The sequence below is a fragment of the Petaurus breviceps genome, unplaced genomic scaffold (genome assembly GCF_028583685.1).
Source record: "Petaurus breviceps papuanus isolate PSGF00001 unplaced genomic scaffold, PetGlider_PUasm1.0 207, whole genome shotgun sequence".
In the NCBI taxonomy this organism is placed as follows: domain Eukaryota; kingdom Metazoa; phylum Chordata; class Mammalia; order Diprotodontia; family Petauridae; genus Petaurus; species Petaurus breviceps.
In genome coordinates, this window is record NW_027185850.1 from 11,456,849 (window position 1) to 11,475,762 (window position 18,914).

At 42.2% G+C, this 18,914-nt stretch overlaps 1 protein-coding gene across 1 annotated transcript in view; it reads right to left on the minus strand.

Moving 5' to 3' along the window:
- Positions 1-18,914, minus strand: part of LOC138164792 (ubiquitin-conjugating enzyme E2 U-like) — a 69,820-nt gene that overhangs the window by 21,795 nt on the left and 29,111 nt on the right. Inside the window, exons 7-8 of the mRNA XM_069092739.1 lie at positions 14,925-15,013; positions 2,641-2,716 (exon numbers count right to left, since the gene is read on the minus strand). Of these exons, the coding sequence (XP_068948840.1) occupies positions 2,641-2,716; positions 14,925-15,013 (165 nt within the window). The remainder of the gene's footprint in view (positions 1-2,640; positions 2,717-14,924; positions 15,014-18,914) is intronic.

The following is an 18,914-nucleotide window of genomic DNA, read 5'->3' on the forward strand; positions in this document are numbered from 1 at the left end:
CTTCCTTCCTTCCTTCCTTCCTTCCTTCCTTCCTTCCTTCCTTCCTTCCTTCCTTCCTTTCTTTTTGCTTTTTTGAAGGGAGAAGGTAGGGCAATTGGGGTTAGGTGACTTGCCCAAGGTCACATGGCTAGTAAGTGTTAAGTGTCTGAGGCTGGATTCAAACTCAGGTTCTCCTAATGCAAGGGCCAGTGCTCTATTCACTACACTACCTAGCCCCCCACCCCCACCCCCACCCCGTACTCTTTCTTTATATGGCAATGGATTGCTTCTGGTTCTAAATCTTTAATACTGAAGGTGTTGTGGTAGATAGAGCTCCTGGAGTCAAGAAGACGAGTTCAAATCCAGCCTCAGACACTCACTAGCTTTGTGACACTGGGCAAGTCTGTTTACCTCAGTTTCCTCATCTGTCAAATGAGCTAGAGAAGGAAATGGCAAATCACTCCAACATCTTTGCCAAGAAAATCCCAAGTAGGATCAAAAGGAATCAGACGCAGCTGAACAACAACGAGTCCATTGAAGTACATGCACGGTTATTCAGACTTTGCTTTCATTGATATCGGTTCCTCCCAGTGTGGGCACTCCATCATTACTTGGGTCAGTCACTCATCTGTAACTTACAGTTTTATTAGAATGTTTCCTGAGACACTGAGACCTTCAGTGATGGCCCAGGGTCCCCCAGTCAGTACATGTTAAAAGTGGGGCTGGAGCCTAGTTCTTCCTGACTCTAACAACCCTTTGTCCACTCCACCATGCTGTCTCTCTAGTCCACAATTACAAGACAGAAAAAAAGAGCACAAGAAGCACAGCCAGGAGGTGTTTTAGAAGACCACATTGAAGTGTTAGAAAGTGAGGATGCAAGAAAAAAGCCATCTGGGGACCCCAGCTCTGAAGCAGCTGCTGCAGTGAAAGTTCTGGAAAAACAATAAACAGGCAAATAAGATCCTGGAATATTTGGCTGCAGCCATGATGGCAAGATCCAGAGGCTAAGGCTAAGACCTGTTGTCCATCCTGGCTCTTAGCAACACTCATATATTTTCAGTTTCAGTGATTTCATTTCATTTCAGAAACTTTATTTTCTTTTTCTAATTATGAACTTGTCAAGCATAAGCAGATACAAACATTTCCGTAAACAAAGAACAGAAAAAGAGGATTATATCCGTGACTTGGGACCTCAATCATGGATGGTTTGATTTTTTAAGTATATGTTCAATTTAGCACAGTAGCTCAACAGTAGCTGCTGCCTGCCCTGCTTGCCTGCGTCCCCCTCTGCACACCTTTCTTTTCTCTTCTGTGTGTTTTAAAATATTTTGTCAAAGCCCCTTAAATATTATTGACTAGCAACTGCTGGAGAGCTCATCTGAAGGTGTCATTCCTCAGCTTCAAATTGTCCAGTGGCTCCCTAGGGTCTATCAAAAGCAGTTCAGCTTCCATGGGCTGACATTCAAGGTCCTTCATATTATGCCCCATTTTTCCTTTTTAGTTTTTATCTGATTCTAGTTCCTTTTACATATGTTACAACTCAGGAAAATGAAGCTATTCACGCATGGTCCCTTGCACACATCCCATGCCTTTGTTTATGCTACATAATCTTGGACAACTTACCCTCTCTGTACCTCAGTTTCCTCATCTGTAGAATAAAGGAGCTGGACTCAATAGCTTCTAAGGTTCCTACAATTCTAACTCTATTATCCTATGAACCCCAAGTGATTATAAGGAGCTATCCTACTGAAGCTTATGCAAGGGCATCCAGAAGTCCAGCATTTGGACAGAGATGAGCCTGCAATCTGGGTCCTTTCTAACTGATCTTCTGACCACATCTTCCCTACCTCTTCCAACTCTCACAGAGGTCACCACAGGCTCATGTTCTGGCTCTGAACTCTGGCTCTTGTCTCGGATGTCTTAGGTAAGAATTCTTTAATCTCCAGTGACTAGCAGTCTGTCAGAAAGGACCAACCCACCCACCCTGGTCCCTCCCTGAGTGGGTAACTCTCAGCAATCTCCTTTCCAGGCTGTCTAGGACATGAAGCTACAGCCAGCAATGTGGGTAACCCTAAGCCCAAGGCCACTCAAGAGCTGGAAAAAGAGCACAGAAAATCTTCCCTGATTTCCCTCCCTTGGTAAGGACTCTCACCACCTCAGATCTCACACAGCATTGGGTCTGCCCATCTCAACTCATCATCCTTGAGAGTGGGAAATGCTTGCTTTCTGTCCTTGAACCCCAACACCTAGTATGATGGCAGGTGCACAGCAATTGCTGGATAAAAGTTTGTCTATTTACTGATCATGCATCATTTTGTGTTATACTCATTGTATTCAATGTTTATCATATCCATGTATGTATTTCATCTCTTATTTGATAGTGAAATCTATGAAGGCAAGAATTCTGTCTTCTTTCACCATTTTTATCCCTCCCCAGGACCTAGTTCAATGCTCTGCATACAGTAAAAACTTGATTAATATTTGTCAAAGTGGGGTTGAAGGTGACATGTGACAAGCCTTTAAAGATGAGTAACAGTAACCAATGCTCTATCTATTCAATCAACAAGCACTCATTCAGCCCCTGGGGAGCCCAGCCTGTGCTTTGGGGATACCCCTCAGGGAGTTCCCATTCCATGTTATATTCACAGTCAAGCTACTCACTTTGCATCCCAGTCCCGACCTGACTTTATGTTCTTTCCCTTCCATTTTTTGTAGTTTTCCATGAGATCGTGAGATACTGCAAGGAAGAAGCAACAGAAAGACAGTAACTCTCATGTAGACTTGGAGTCTTGCCAAGCATCTTCCTCCCAGCACACCTTTGGGCCAGGTAATGTAGTATTATTTTCCCTGATTTACAGATGGGGAAACTGAGGCTCTGACACAGTGAGCGATTCATAAGCTAGTCATTGTCAGAAAAGGAATCTCCTGGTGCCAAGATCAGGTCCCATGCTCTTACGTCATGGCTTGGAGAAATCTTTACTTAACTTCAGACTAAATTTTTAGCTACATTAATGAGTTCAGAATTGCTAAGTATTCATATCTCAGCTTGATTTAATGACTTCATTAAGTAGCATTTAATACCTTTCACTAAATGTCATTTAATATCTTTCATTAAGCAGCTTACTTGGCAATAAGGATCTCTGAACACACAGCCCAGTGCCCAGCACATAATAGGCATTTAATAAGTGTTTGCTGATTGATGTCTATGTCAAATTCCTTTAAATTGTCAAGAGTGAAGGAGAGTATTCAGTTCCAGGAACCACATTTTGGGAAGGGCATTGATAAACTGGACAGCATCCAGAAAAGGGTGGCCAGAATGAGGGAGGGCCCTGAATCCAGCCCTCAAGAATCTCAGTGGAAGGAATTGAGGATGTTTAGCCTAGAGAAAAGGAGGCTCATGGATTACACCATAGCTGTCTCTAAATATTGAAAAGTTGTCATGTGAGAGGGGGATCAGGCTTGTTTCACTCAGCCCCACAGGGCAGAATCAGGAGGATTCAAAAAGGCAAATTGAGGCTTGCCAAAGCTTCCCAATGATTAGAGTTACCCAAAAGTGTAAGAAGCTTCCTAGAGAAGTGGGGGGAGGCCTTAAAGCGAATGTCGGATGACCATTCAACCAGTGTGTCATGAGGGAGATTCTTCCTTGGGTCTGGGTTGGACTCCACAACCTCTGAGGTCCCTTTCAACTCTGAAATTCTAAGGATCCTAAGACTTTCCCTATCCTGCAGTTTACAGTGTAGCTTATTTCTAGAACTGCAGAGCTAGGGATAAAAGGAACACTCATAAACCATCTAGTCCAACCCCCTCATTTTTAGGGCTGAGAAATCTGAGGTCCAAAGAGGTTCAATACCATGCCCAAGTCACACAGGGAGTAAGCAGGGAGGCAGGATTTGAAACCATGACTCCAAAGTCAGAGTTCTTTCTGCTCTGCCACATTGCCACTGGTACTCTTTTCATTAGCACACCATTTGTTGAAGTGGAATTTGGCTTGTGATCAGTTTGAATAAGGTCACATGGAGAGCAAATCTGAAATTACAGAACAATAGTGACAAACCATTTCCCAACTTTTGAAATGACTGTGCTTCAAAAAGGGACATTGCTTCTCAGAGATGGGAGGAATCATAGGGACAGATTAGAGCATTACTAAAAGACGAATGCCTCACGAGCAGCCATTCACTCATTGTTTGAACACTTGGCATAACGGGAAGCTCACTACCTCAGGAGGCAATCTTGCTGCTATTGGACAGCTCTGCCCATAAGATCATCCCCTCTAGTAAACCTCAGTCTGCCTCCCTAAATGCTGACCTGATGATCTTTGTTCTAACCTCTTCAGCAACATTTTCTTTTCTCTAGCCTGGCAATCTTCCAGGTATTAAAGGCAGATAAGACCCATTAGACTTTCTTCTTCTCCGTAAGCACAAGGATGATCATCTGGTTTCCAGACCACTTATCTTTCTGGTTGCCCTAGTCTGGAATATCTCTACTTTGTCAATATCTTCCCTTGAAATATGGCACACAGACCTATTCTGATGGCATCTGGCAAGTGCTAAAGATGACGAAACTTTTCAGAATGGCAGCATTGGAAGGGACCTCAGAAGACATCCAGTCCAACATGTACCTAGGCACAGTCAGATATTTAGACCTGGAAGAAATCTTGGAAGCCACCTATTCTTGCCCTCTTATTTTATTAAGGAGGGATTAGAGCTTAGTAAGGGTAAGTGATTTACCCAAAGTCACATAGATAGTAAGCACAGAGCTGGGAACTCTCTTTTCCCAGTAGCACACATCTGAACAAGAATCTCTTCTGTCTTTGATAAGCGGTTGAGACCACCAATAAAAGAGAGCCAGCCAATCACATGCTCTTGTGTAACCCAGCAGTAAGGGAAGGTGGGAGTGTGCTCTGAAGATTGACTCTTCATTGGCCAGTACCCCCCCTCCCCCCCATTACATCATGTTTTACAAATTTATCAGGAATGACATCAAAGGTTTTTTTGCGCGTTTTCTCCCTTTTGAAAACTCAGGTGATATTTGCCCCACCTCTCTCTTTTGGTGACTTCCCTTGCTTTTCTAATCTCAGATATTACTCATGGGAATTTCATGATCACATCTGCAAATTCCTTTCAAAGCCCATGACACAATCCTCCAGACCCTTGCACTCAAACCCATTTGAAAGAACCACCCTCCTATTACTGTCTTCCTTTCATCTTCCACTTTAAACGTCTCTTAAAGATGCTGGTTCTACCTTATCTGAGTTGAAGCCCTTTCTCTTTCCTGGAGAATATAGAAGTCAAATCGAAGCTGAGACTTGACTGACTCCTCATATGAACCTGTTGTGTCTCGAGTAAGATCAGTATTGATCCACCCTTGACATTCCCAAATCAGTGGGGGAGCAGAGTGGTAGGGTGATCAAAGTCCTGGATTCAGAGTCAAAGGATCTGGATCCAAATTCCAGTCCTTCACTTACTATTGGTCTGACCTTGGGGAATTTGGTTCCCCTCTCTGGGACTCAGTTTCCTTACTAAGACGTTGAGGAAGATGGACTATAGAGGGTCTCTACATTTCCTTCCAGCTCTAACTCTGTGATCTTATAAGTCATTGGCCAGTGAAATATCTAAGGTAGGAAATGAAGCCAAATGATAAGAGGTAATGTACACTGGAAAGAGCGCTGGGTCTGGAGCAGAAATCAAGAAGAGATACTGAGGCTTGATTTGTGGGAGGGATTCCTAATAATTATTGCAGCTCAACAGCAGAATGTTCTATCTTGGGAAGTAGTGTGTTTTTCCCTTCTCTGGAGGTCTTCAAGCAGAGTGGCTGAACACTTGTTCAGTGTGTCACAGAGGGCATTCTTGGTCAGGGGTGGTCTACGCAATGGTCTCTGAGGCCCATTACCAAACTACAATTCTGAGATTCCATGAACTGGAGACACACCCTAGAGAAGAGAAGGCTTCACCAAGGGAATGACAGCTGTCTTTCAAATAGATGAAGGGCTGTCATGTGAATGAGAGATTATGCTTGTTCTCTTTGGTCCCAGGGGCAAAACTAAATACAGTGAACAGGTGTTATCAACAAGGGGATTTAGTTTGATATAAGGGAAGCTTTACCTAACAAGCATGGCTGTCCCAAAGTGCAAGGGATTCCCTTGGAGAAGGTGGGTCTCCTTCCCACTGGAGGCCTTCAGACAAAGGCTGGAAGACCACCAGTGGAGTGTGGAAGAGTGAAGATTCTGGCTGAAGCATGGGTTGGACTACATGACCATGCAGGTCCCTCCCACCTCTGAAATGTTATGGTTCTGTGTTCTGTAAGAATCAGAATTCACATCCCAGCTCTGTTACCAACAGCCATATTACTAAACCCCTCTGAACTTGTTTCTAACTGGCAAAACAAGAAACTGAATTAGTCTCTGAGGTCCTTTCCAGTTTTCAATCTGTGATCCCATATATAACCGAAGTTTCTCAACAAAAGCATGTTTATTTTCAAGGCATTTGATGTTGAAAACACATAGATGTTATTCTTGTACTGTAAGAAACAATAAATGTAAAAAATACTGAGAAATACAAGATGTGGATGGGTTGGCATAAATTCAGGAGAACCAAGAAAATTATCTACATCGACTATACAACAAACGAAAAACTGAAAGGTGCTGAGCCTGGCCCTGGGGAAGAGTTGAAAAAAAATGTATATTTGTTGTTATGGTTTTGGGGTGAATAATGGGCTTGGAATAGTGCATACAATGACACTTGCAGTTGATGTCGAGGTTGGTTTTGCTAAACTTTTTTCTTCTTTTTAAAAAAAATTTATCATAAGGGAAGGCTCAGTGAACAGAGGAGTATATTTAGAAATGAATATGAGTAAAAGAAGAAAAAAAATCAAATGTAAATTAGACACATCTAGTCAGACTAATCAGAAATGTTTTCCTAATTTCCCTAGTAAAGACACCATATGGAAATAGTGGTAATAAAAATGATAAAAATAATTATAAAAATAAAACATTTATATAACACCTACTATGTGCCAGGTCCTGTGCTGAGCAGTTTTACAAATATGATCTCATTTGATCTTCACAACAATCCTGGGAAGTAAGTGCTATTATTATCCCCATTTTACAACTGGGGAAAGTAAGGCAGACAAATGTTTTGTGTTTGAAGCTAGATTTGAACTCAGATCTTCCTGACTTTAGGACCATTTCTCTATCTTGCCTCTAGATAACATTTCTAAAGAGCTTTGCAAATCTTAAAGCACTATGTAAATGCTAGCTATCAGATCAGTTATCATTATCTATATTATTATTATTCTATAAGTTGAAATGAAATAGTAGTTTTTTTATTCAGTTGCCATTGGCTGCACTATCCATGGACACTGGAGTATTTTAAAATGGACTTTTAGAGATGCAGAACAATGCACTGCCCAACATCAGGAGATAGGAGCTATGCTCACACATAATAAGCATTGTTTCAACTGCATATTGTATCCCAGTCCCAAATGCGTCCTCCCCCCATCCCCACCCCCAGCTGCCAGAGCTTTTTCTTGTTTATCCTAAAATGGAAGGGGAAACATCTGGGAACAAAGATCTTTGCGGTGTCCTCTGATATCCCTGGGATTCTCTAGGAACGCCTCAGAACAAGGAATACAAAAGCTCTCTCGTTTTCTACTTAGAACATTTGCCCGTCTGGAATACTTCCCCACTAGGGTTATCACCTTCTAGCTTTCAAGAAGCCAGGTAGCATTGTGAACACAAGCCAGCCATGGAGTCAGGAAGCCTGGGTTCAGAGTCAACCCCAGACCTACTAGCAGTGGGCAGGCCACTTAACCTCGAAGTGCATTGACAACCCACTAACATTGTTAAATTACACACAAGTCATCAAGCTGGATTGGTGCATGCAGGAGGTCCCATATCAAGAGTTCCAGCGGGTGCTTAGTTTGGGCCTAGAAGTATGACAGATTTAGAGCTGCCATTGAGTCCAACCACCTCTCTTTAGAGATGGGGAAACTGAGACCCAGAAGGATTTCAAAGCTTGCCCAAGGTAACACAGGTAGGTAGGTAGGTAGCTAGAATAGAGAGTCAATTCCTGGCTCCAAGTCCAGCTGCCTTTACACTGTACTCTGATCCAACAAAAAGAAACAACATTTGACAGCCTTGTATGGAAGGTAAGGTCCATATTATCCTCCCCAGTGAAAAGATGAAAGGCTCAGGACCCTGAACCTTAACTAATTTGTCCTTGTTTCAGTCATGTAGGTGACAGAATTAGCAGCAGCTTTATTCCTTCACACTCGTAACCTATGGCTTCACCTACTCCTTCCCACTGCCTTGTGTGTCTGCTGCCATTTTGATGACCTGTGGCCCCCCTGGACTTGGTAGTAATCCGGGAAAGCCAGGACTCCTGGGGTGAGAGCAAGCATCCCCAGGAGGCCTGCAGGCTGTTTTTTCTGTCTTGATGACAGCAAAGAAGCAGCAGGAAGCCTCCCCTCCATGTGACAGAACCCACTGCTCTCAAAGAATCCCTTCCCCTAAACATTTCCTCATGGGGCTCCTCATGGGGCCAACCCTCTGCCACTCACAACCATATGCGTGACCAGATTCCCTGCCAAGCCTCTCGTTTGCTCTTCTGCCATGATAGTGGGGTGGGGGCATAGTTGGAGATATCCCATATTTGCCGATATTTAAATCATTGATGGTAAGAGTAATCATAGATGACTTTTCTAGAGTGTTGTAAGGTTTGTAAAGTGTTTTTCATAGCAATCTCATGTTCTTCCAGGTGCCACAGAGGACAGAAAACTTCACCTGGCATCAGGAAGACCTGAGCTCAAATCCAACCTCAGACACTTACTAGCTGTGGGACCCTGGGCCAGTCATTGTACCTCCACCTGCCTTCAGTTTCCTCACTTGTAAAGTGAGAATAATAATAGTGCCTACCTCCCCAGGGTCTTTGTGAGGACCAAGTGGCACAATATTTGTAAAGCATTCTGCACACTTAAAAGTGTTATGTGAATGCCAGCTATTCATTCACTATTATCCTCATTTTACAGATGAGAAAATCGAGATTCAGAAGTGAAGTGATTCACACATGACCACACAACTAGTCAGTGTCAGGGGCATGATTTGAAACCAATGAATTAATCAATACATAGAGCATTAAACAAGTATTTACCAGATGCCAGACATTAGGGGTATATGCAGGCACATGTCCATATACATCACATACACATATGTACACAGATGCATATGTTTCATGTAGCCGAATGATTTCCAATGCAAACCATGTCAAATTTGATGCTGCCAGGTAAAATCTCACGTGAATAAAACAAAAGTCTGCTCCAAGTCAGTAACCAAGTCCAGATTTATGGAAAAATGCACAGGGTGCATTCGCGATGAGGGGTTAATACCAGCAACTTGAATGCAACCAATTGCATTTTACTATTTGTCCTAGATCACAATCTTAAAAAAAACACTCTCTAACCTTGAATTATCTTTTGGATGGTAAGAAGATAACCGTAGAACATGAGCTTATGTTTAAAATTCCCTTTCATTTCAGAGTAGCTCAAGAAATTCTCCCCAATCTAAATATCCATCTTGATTATTTCCAGGAAACTGGGAAAATTATAAAAGAGAGAGAGAGAAAGAGACAGAGAGACAAGAGAGAAGAGAAGAGAGACAGACAGACAGAGATAGAGATACAGAGAAAGAGGGGGGGGAGGGAGAGAGATTGAGATCACAAACTGGACCTGCTCCACTTTGCCCTTGGAAGGCAGGATGGGCAGAAGCCCACATGTGAGGTTTACGTTTTATTTTTTCCCCCATTCTAAAGAAAGGACCTGTTATCATTCTAGCAATTGCTGGATGAAGTTAGTCCCAAGCACCTTCGTCCCAGGGTTATTATAGGAATCAAATGAGCTGATGTTTGTAAAGCACTAAGCACAGGGACTGGCACGTAGTAGGTGCTCAATAAATGTTTCTTTTCTTCCCTCTCTCCCCAAGTTCCCGAGGTTTTGGCAGCACTTCTGTTCATTGCTCACATTTTCCCTCTAGGAGCTTGGATACGTCAAGGACCCCTGAATATTTTCTTTGCCTCTCTCATGCAGAAGGCCCCGTATTGTGTCAGTGTGTTGGGTTGTTAATGTTGTGGCTGTTTTGATTTGAGCCATTCCCTAGACTCAGCCAAGAGCCCTGGTGTCAGCAGCTACATTATCAAGAGTGCTTCTTGCCAGACCTTCTGTCTTCGAGTATTTGAAGAGTTCTTTTGTGGAGGAGGGATTAGCTTTGTTTTTGGTCCCAGGGGACAGAGTCAGAAATCCTGGGTGCAAGCTGTCAAGGGGCCACATGAGGGTCCCAACCTCACTCTAATGCCTTCCCCTGCTCTCTCTTCATTCACCCTGTCTTACATGAAGGAGGTGGCCCTTCTCCTTGTCAGGGCAAAGCTCTATGCTGATGATTCTCCAATCTGTCTGTCCAGTCCTATCCTCCCTCTTGATCTCCACTCTCACACCTCCAGTTGCCTATTAGACATCTCCAACTGCATGGCCTATAGACTTCTTCAGTCAACAGGTCCCAGATTGAATTCATTATCTTTCCCTCAAACCCTCTTGCTCATTACTGCCAAGGGAACTACCCTCCTCCCAGACACTCAGGTTCACCTTGCAGGTGTCAACCTCTCCTCCTCCTACAGAAGGTGGTGTTTGAGTCAAGTCTAGAAGGAAACCAGAGATTCCAAAGGTGGAGGTGAAGAGGGAGTGTACTTCATGTATGGGCAATGGCCAGCACAAAATTCCAGGAGAGAGATGAGCATTCTGTTTGACGGACAGCAAGTAAGCCAGTAAGGCTAGATCATAGAGTGTGGGGGTGAGGGAGAATGTTTAAGAAAATCAGAAATGCTTTCCTGCACATTACTAGAAGAACAGACAGGTATGATTGCTGAGACACTGTCAGTTATCTTTGAAATATCATGAAGAATGGGAAAGATGCTGGTATTGGACTGCAGAAGGGCAGCTGTTGCCCTAATTATGACAAAAGGGTGTGTAGGAATAAATCCTCTTTGAAATTTCCTTTATTACACTAATACATTGTCAGTGGAACAGTGAACTGATCCAACCATTCTGGAGAGCAATTTGGAACTATGCCCAAAGGGCTGTAAAACTTTGCATACCCTTTGATCCAGCAGTACCACTCCTAGGTCTGTATCCCAAAGAGATCATAAAAAATGGAAAAGGAGCCATATGTACAAAAATATTTATAGCAGCTCTTTTGTGGTGGCAAAGAATTGAAAATTGAGGGGATGCCCATCAATTGGGAAAACGGATGAACAAGTTGTGGTATATGAATGTAATGGAATATTTCTGTACTATAAGAAATGAGGAGCAGTCAGACTTCAGAAAAACTTGGAAAGACTTACATGAACTGATGCTCAGAGAAGTGAACAGAACCAGGAGAATATTGTTTGCTGCTGCATGAGTAGAAATGAGAGAAAAGAAAGCAAAGTGGGGGGAGAAATTAGACCAGGACAAGGATACAAAGAGGAAATCTGTGCTGGTCCTGACAAAGTTTTGAGGAACTTCGCAGGATAATTCTTAAAATATTAAAAAGAGAAGAGGAAACTGAATAATTCAAAAATCATGAAGAGTACTACTACCAAAAAAAAAGTAAGGAAGGAAACATAAGAGATAATTTTGGTGATCAGATACTTGTCCATATGCTTATTTTCTCATCACTATAAATTCTTAATGAAAATGACCTACAAACTAAATGTTTTTAAGGGAGCCTATGTTGTACAATAGAAAGAATGCTGGATTTTAAGTCTGTCGACCTATTTACTTCATGCATGACCTTAGGCAAATCACTGTACTCCTTTGTGCCTCAGTTTCCTCATCTGTAAAATGAAGAGATTGAAAACACTGCCCTCTGAGGTCTCTGCCAGTTCTGGATTGATGATTCTTGATGGAAACATGAGAATTATACTGGGTGGCTCAATGGATAGAGCATTGAACTTGGGAATCAGGAAAACATGCGCTTCAAATGTGACTTCACACAGTGGGTGAGTCATTTAATCTCTGTCTGATTCACTTTCCTTATCTGAGGAATGGGACTAATAATAGCAGCTACCTTTCCAGGGCTGTTATATGAGGAAAAATGGAGATGTTTGCAAAGGACTCTTCAGATTTCAAATTATTATATAAATACTATCATTATTAAAGCAAAGCACATTTTCTACAACAGACTACATTTTCATAGTCACACAAAAGGGGCAGAAAATGAGAGATTCCACTGTATTTACTATGTGTTTATTTTTTTTTAAGTCAAACCTCAAATACCCTTGTCCAACAAGGTCTCCCCCATGCATGTTTCCATCATATAAAATTTCCTCAATCAAGGCAACAATGGGGATAACTTTGTTTGATGATCATGTGCTTATCATTATTTAGGGAAATGTGCACTCATCAAAGGATTTGCAACTGTTCTATAGAAAACATTCAATGCAGAGCCCAAATGGAAAGCATATTTCCTATAGAAGACAAAGTCTTCTCTGGGATGCAGGTGAAATTATACAAATAGCATTGAACCCCAGAATACTAAATGAGACCTATAACTATTTGAATGAGTTTGTATAACTATTCCAAAGAGTTTTCCATATATATATATATGGAAAACAAAAAGGATTAAAAATACCGGTTTCTCAGAATATGATACGTGGTTCAATCAACAGCCTGCTGAGTGACTCCATCAATACATACGGCTTGGGAAGACACCATCAATCAAGAGTGAACTAGGCCTAGAAATTATTAGGAGGATAAGAATAGGCTGGATTGCACTTAGAAAATTCCACTGCATTTTTAAGGATCCCAAGCTTAGCCCTGAAACAAAAACCTAACCTTTTTAAATGTCAGTCTTCTTCCAGTGATGATAAATGTCATATGTCTCTGAATCACAAAATATCACAATGTTTGAAGAATCATTAAGTCTTTATTAAGCACCTACTATTTCCCAGGCACTGTGGTAAGCAATAGGGATGCAAAGAATGGCAAAAGGCAGCCCCAGTCTAATAGAGGAAACAACATGCAAATAACTGTGTACGATCAAGCTAAGTATGGGACAAACTGTTGCTGTTCATTCTTTGTGATTGAAGAGGATCAGTGACATCACAAGGGTGATGTCTTGATTTGTGAGTGAATTGCATTTAAGTGAAATGGAGCTGCACAAACCCATCAGCCTCTCTCTGTCTTCCCGAATTGCTGGAGTCCAGTGGTGAGATACAAGGTAAAATGACTGGCGATGGCCAAGAGGGACAAGTTGGAGATGATTAATAGAGGAAAGGCTAGACTAGAACAAAGGGAGGTCAGGAAAGGCTTCTCCTAGAGGCTCGCAGGTGATCCCAAAGGGCAGAGTCGTACAGTGAGTATAAGTCGGCTGTAACATATTAGTGATGCTAACACAAGGAGAAATGGTTGAAAAGTTATATGGGCACCTCCAGTAGGAGTGAAGTGTAACCAGTGGGTCCCCATGATCCCTCAAGCTCATGGAGAGGGTGGAATTAGGGGTGTGGGTCATCACCCTCTGGCAGATCAGGTCCCACCTTCAAGTCTTTCTGGGTAGAATAACCATCGAGGTAGAATTTGGGGAGATGTGAGGATGGACTGATTTGTGCAAGACTCTTAGGTATAAAAGGAGAGAAGGATTTTTATCTCTAAATGAGATGCCCCACATTCCTGGGAGAATTAGAAATTTGACCCATTTTGCAAGCTTCATATATGAAAATCCTAGAAGGTGAGCAATGTAAATCCATGATCACCATTGACAAATTAATCAAATCAAATGCCTGTCCTTAAGATGGAAATCTGAGAGGGGAGCTATGTTATGATAACACAGGATGATGGATAGTTGGAAAAAATAGATTCACGCTTGACTTTGGAATGTGGCTTGGAGGGAACCTTTGAATGTAAGTGTATTGGCTGTCTTGGATAATCAGAAAGCTTCTATGAAAAAAAAATGAACTGTTTTTTTTAATGAACATTTTTTTCACCTTGTGGGGAAAAAAATGAAGAAGGAGGGTTGGAAAGCTGCCCAGTTTTCCCAGGTGTGGTGCCTCCTGGCACCCTGGTCCCCCCTAGAGTGGGTGTCTGACAAATGTTTATTCACCTGCCCTTGCTCCCTAACTTACATGGAAGACAGAGGCCTAGACTCCTCAAACTGGCACCGCCCAGCAGGGTCCATTGATCTCTTAACTGGAGCCCAGCCACTCTTCATCTCTGCCCATGGCTGCCTTCAAGGCTCCCTGAGGCAGGGACTGTTTCATCTCTGCCTTTCGATCTTCAATACCTAATACAGTCCCTTGGCATGCAGCAGGTGCGGGTGGGGGGGGGAGTGAATCAGCACTTGTCCAGTGATTATTTCATGCCCTAGCACATTATACCTTATCATATGCATCTATGCACGGCCCATTCTTCCCAGTAACACCAGCAGATTGGAAACTGTATGCAGGTAGGGACTGCTTCATTATGTCTTCATCTCCCCAGCACCAAGCTCAGTCATTGGCATGTAGCAAGAGCTTTTACAGAATTTCATAAATTAAACTGACTATTCTTTTGCCTTTTTCTACATTTTTGTCTTTCCTGCTTATACTTTCTCTCCAATGGGGTAGTAATTAAATATATCTTAATGGCTTTTGTTCCTCTTTGGCATGGGCATTGTTGGGGAGTTCTGAATGTCAGAATGTAAGTTCTCCAAGGTGATGAACTGTGTCTTCTCTCTTACAGACTTGCCTTCTCCCCTACCCTCTCCTATATTCCCGTAAGAAGCATTCAGCAAACACTCATGGAATAGCAGTGAGTTAATGGTCTCAAGCATGAACCTTAATTATGCCCCTGATAAGTGGAAAAGCCAAAGGAAAGGGGAAAAGTTGGCCATTTTAGTCCCCCCACCCACCCCAAAGAGGATGCAGAATAAGGTGAGATGACCTAACCTGGAATTTTGAAACAGTTGGCTGTTTGTGAAGTTGCGATTCCAGACCATGTCTTGTAGTATTCATCAAAGGAAATTCCTTTAATGTTTCTGAAAAAAAAGTTAAATCAGGTAACAATCAACTTATGAATGTGAAACTTTATACCTGTTTGGCACACAGAGGCCCCAGAACCAGCACTCATCAGAAAACCTTCCAAGGGAGTGCAGAAATGTCCCAAGTGGTACACTCACTTCATTATAATAACTGACCAAGGCAGTGTGACCAAAAGAATTTGGAGTGGGCTTTGAGTCAGGAAGATCAGGATCAGGAAAGAATAAGATGTTGTCCAGTTAACCCAGAACACAGTGCTCATGAAGGACCATGGCTCCAGAGCTGGAGGACTCTCTGAGGCTATCTAGTCCAACCCCTCAATTTACAGATGAGGAAACTGAGACCCAGGAAGGTGTGATTTGCATGCAAGCATGCGAGGTGGCATTTAAACCCAGGTCTTCTGACTCAAGAGGTAGGACCCTTTCCCATGTACTATAAGTAATATGAAATAAAAATGAAAAGAGGTTGAAGAAATATTGTGAAAGGCTTTCAGTGTTTAGCTGGGGAGGGTGTGCTTTATACTGAAGGCAATAGGAAGCTACCAGAACCTCTTGAGTGGGGCAAATTGGATGGAAAATAACTCAAGTCTTCTATCATTCAAGGATTGAGGGGCCATTTTCAGGTACATTCTAATGATGGCTCCTCTGGGCTTTGTGTTGGATTCAGTGGCAGCTTAAGTGCCTTCTGACCATCAAATTCTGTGATTTTTCTCATTTGTATTGAAAGGTCAGAAGGAATTTTTGTTAGCACCAAATGTGAAATGTCACTAATACTTCCTACAAGTATAAAGTAATTTCTTTAAAAATGGGATTCTACAAAGGCGTCTTCACTCCTATGATCACACTCAAGTGGGGACTGAAAACTGGCCAGACTAGATTTATCCTGGTTGTTTGAGTTGCTGTAATGTAGGAGGAACTTCAAGTGAACCCATCTTACAGGTAGCTCACAGGAATTGGCCAACAAAACATTTCCGCAATTGGCAATGGGGGCACCAAAATGGAATCAGTGTTCTGTCTCCTACATGAAAAAGCTTGAGATTTGCTATCACAGATCATGTGGCCACCAAGCAATGATCTGGAGAGGAAAGAAACTGTCAACACACCGTCTCATGAACTAAAAGCTGTATGGAGAGAGAGACAGAGACAGACAGACAAAGACAGAAACAGACACAGAAAGACAGACAGAGAGAGACAAAAACACAGAGAGACAGGGGCAGAGAAACAGGCAGAGACAAAGAGTGATAGAAAGACAGAGAGAGGGAGAGAGGAGAGAGAGAAAGAGAGAGGGGTGGTGTGCATGTGTGTGTGTGTGTGTGTGTGTGTGTGTGTACCATCTTCAAATACAATGAGCTCCATTGTCTTTTGTCTGCTTAAAAGCAGCCCATGACCTTCTGCATCCCCTGGGGTCTATCCTGTTCAATTTCAAACTATCTGACTTCAGCGTTTCTTTCTTTTTTCTGAACTATTTAAAGTTTCCTCTTGAAAGGTAGGACTTAAAGAATGCATAGTATGCACAAAGCAATGATTTTTAAAGAGCTTTTTTCTTTAAAAAGACATTCATAAAGTAATTTCTGAAAGTGATCCATGAAAATAATGACAGCTGTTAAGTCTAATTCTTTTTCTCTAAATGGACTGTGTATACATCCTCTGGAAACACTGGGAACATAGAGCATTACAAGTTGATTTATTATTTCAACCAATCATTTGGTTTCTATTCAATGTTTATGATATTCCTAGCACAATTCTATGTGCTCAGAGTTTTAATAACTAGCCTTTATAGAGCACTTTCAGAAATTGCTTGGCCAGGGTCTGTGGCTAAGGCAGGTTTTGAGTTTACGGGTTTTCTGAGTCCAGTCCTGCATTTTGTTCACTATGACACCTTGATGTACTATGTGTGAAAAAAAAAGAAGCAAGCATAAGCTAGTCTTTGATGAACAAGCTGAGGAGGCATGGATGCACTGTAATCTGGGAGGAAGGTCTATGTCAATGCAGTGAAGTAACATTTCCATGATCATCTTCACCTTCATCTTCATTATTGTTACTAAATGGGATTGGAACCTTCCATGTGGCAGAAGATGGAGGGCAGGGAGGAGAGAATCAAGCCACATGGGCAGAGTGGAACAGATTGCTTTGAAGATTCTGCATAGGAACTTAGCCTTATAAGCAACATTTCAGTACGCATGATTCCTGACTTCTCCAAAGTTTCTGATACTGTTGAGCAGCCTTCCTTCTTGTTCCCTTCTTCCTCGGTTTCAAAGACAACTGAACCCCCTGGTTCTCTTCTACTTCTCTGACTACTCTTTCTCTGCTTCCTTTGCTGACTCCCGATCCTCTTGTCAGAAGTCAATGTTCTTCAAGGTTATGCATCCTTTGCCCCTTTCTCTTCCATCACTATTCTCTGTGTTGGCAATCTCACTCCTCCTCATGGTTTCAACGATGATCGAGGGAGATGAATCCTAAATCCATATCTCCTTCCTGAGCTCCAGACAAACACTTCCAACTGCACACAGGACACCTCTTCTTCAGTTCCACAAAACCCCCAACTCAATTTTAGACCATAAGGAATGAAGAAAAAGTAAAAGATGTCTTGTGTTTAATCAGCACTGAAAATGGAAAGTCAAGAAATGACAGTCAGATTTTGTCAGGAGTCCTTTCAGATTATAGCTTAAGGCAACAATTGTATTTGACATAGATGGCAAACTGTTCAACTCAGATTAAATACACCTAAGCAAGTAGGCTAAACAAGTGAAAACAAAGATGGAGGGAAAAAAACAGAAAAAAAGTACCCCACTGTACTAAAAAAAGCAAAACCACCACCCTGGAATCAAAGCTATGGGCAATGGGAAAAGTCATGGCAAATGGGCAGTTTGTTGCAGCAATAAACAGCAAGAGCTTCATAGACCTGAAGAATTTGGTTTCGGCCAACATGAAAGAACAGAAGAATGTGTCAGTGGACTTCAGGGACTACGTTTTGTGTTTCTTCGAGTATCAGGCATCAGTCACAGAAAGACACCCTAGGGTCATGAAAGAAGTGCCAGCTTTGATAATCCATCCTCTGTTGGTGATGTTTGAAAAAAACAAGGAAAATGTATTTATCAAAAGCCTGAAGATACTCAAAGGTCACTCTAGTTTTCACAAGATGAAAGAGATCAATTCTTCAAGCTATAGAATGGTAGGTTTGACTTTAATTTCTGGGATAATTCTGGAAGACACTATTAAATTGATGATTTGTGAGTACTTATACAGGAAGGGAATGACCACCAGGAATCAATATGGGCTTATCAGGAACAAGTCCCACCCAAATAATCACATAGACCCCTTGTACAATGGTGCTAGCCTACTAGATCAGGGGAATGGTGAGTAAATAGCATACTGAGATTTTGGCAGGGCCATTTAGGAAGTTATCATGGAGTTATCAAGTTGGGGCTCTCTCTTGGGTCTCTTCATTCCCTACGCTCTTTCTTTCTTTTGATGATCTCATCAGTCCTCCTGGATTCATCTAGTGTCTCTGTAGAAATGACTTCCAAATCTATGACTAGCCCTTTTCTCTCTCCTGAGCTCCAGTACAACTTCTTCAACTGCCTGCTAGCCCTCTCTACCTGGGTATCCCATACGATAGACTTGGGGTTTCCTTTGTCCAGGGAATTTCTAGGTAAAAAAAATAAAACAACTCTCTGAGCAATGTAAATGGCACCAAATCTGTAATTTAGGAGTATTAGAGAGTTTCCCAAAGCCCTGAGAAATAAAGTGACTTGTGCTGGGTTACACAGCTAGTTAGCTAGTTGTTAGAGGCTGGGCTTGAACCCAGGTCTTCTGGGAGAGAGGGAGACACACACACACATACACACACACAAAGAGAGAGAGAGAGAGAGAGAGAGAGAGAGAGAGAGAGAGAGAGAAA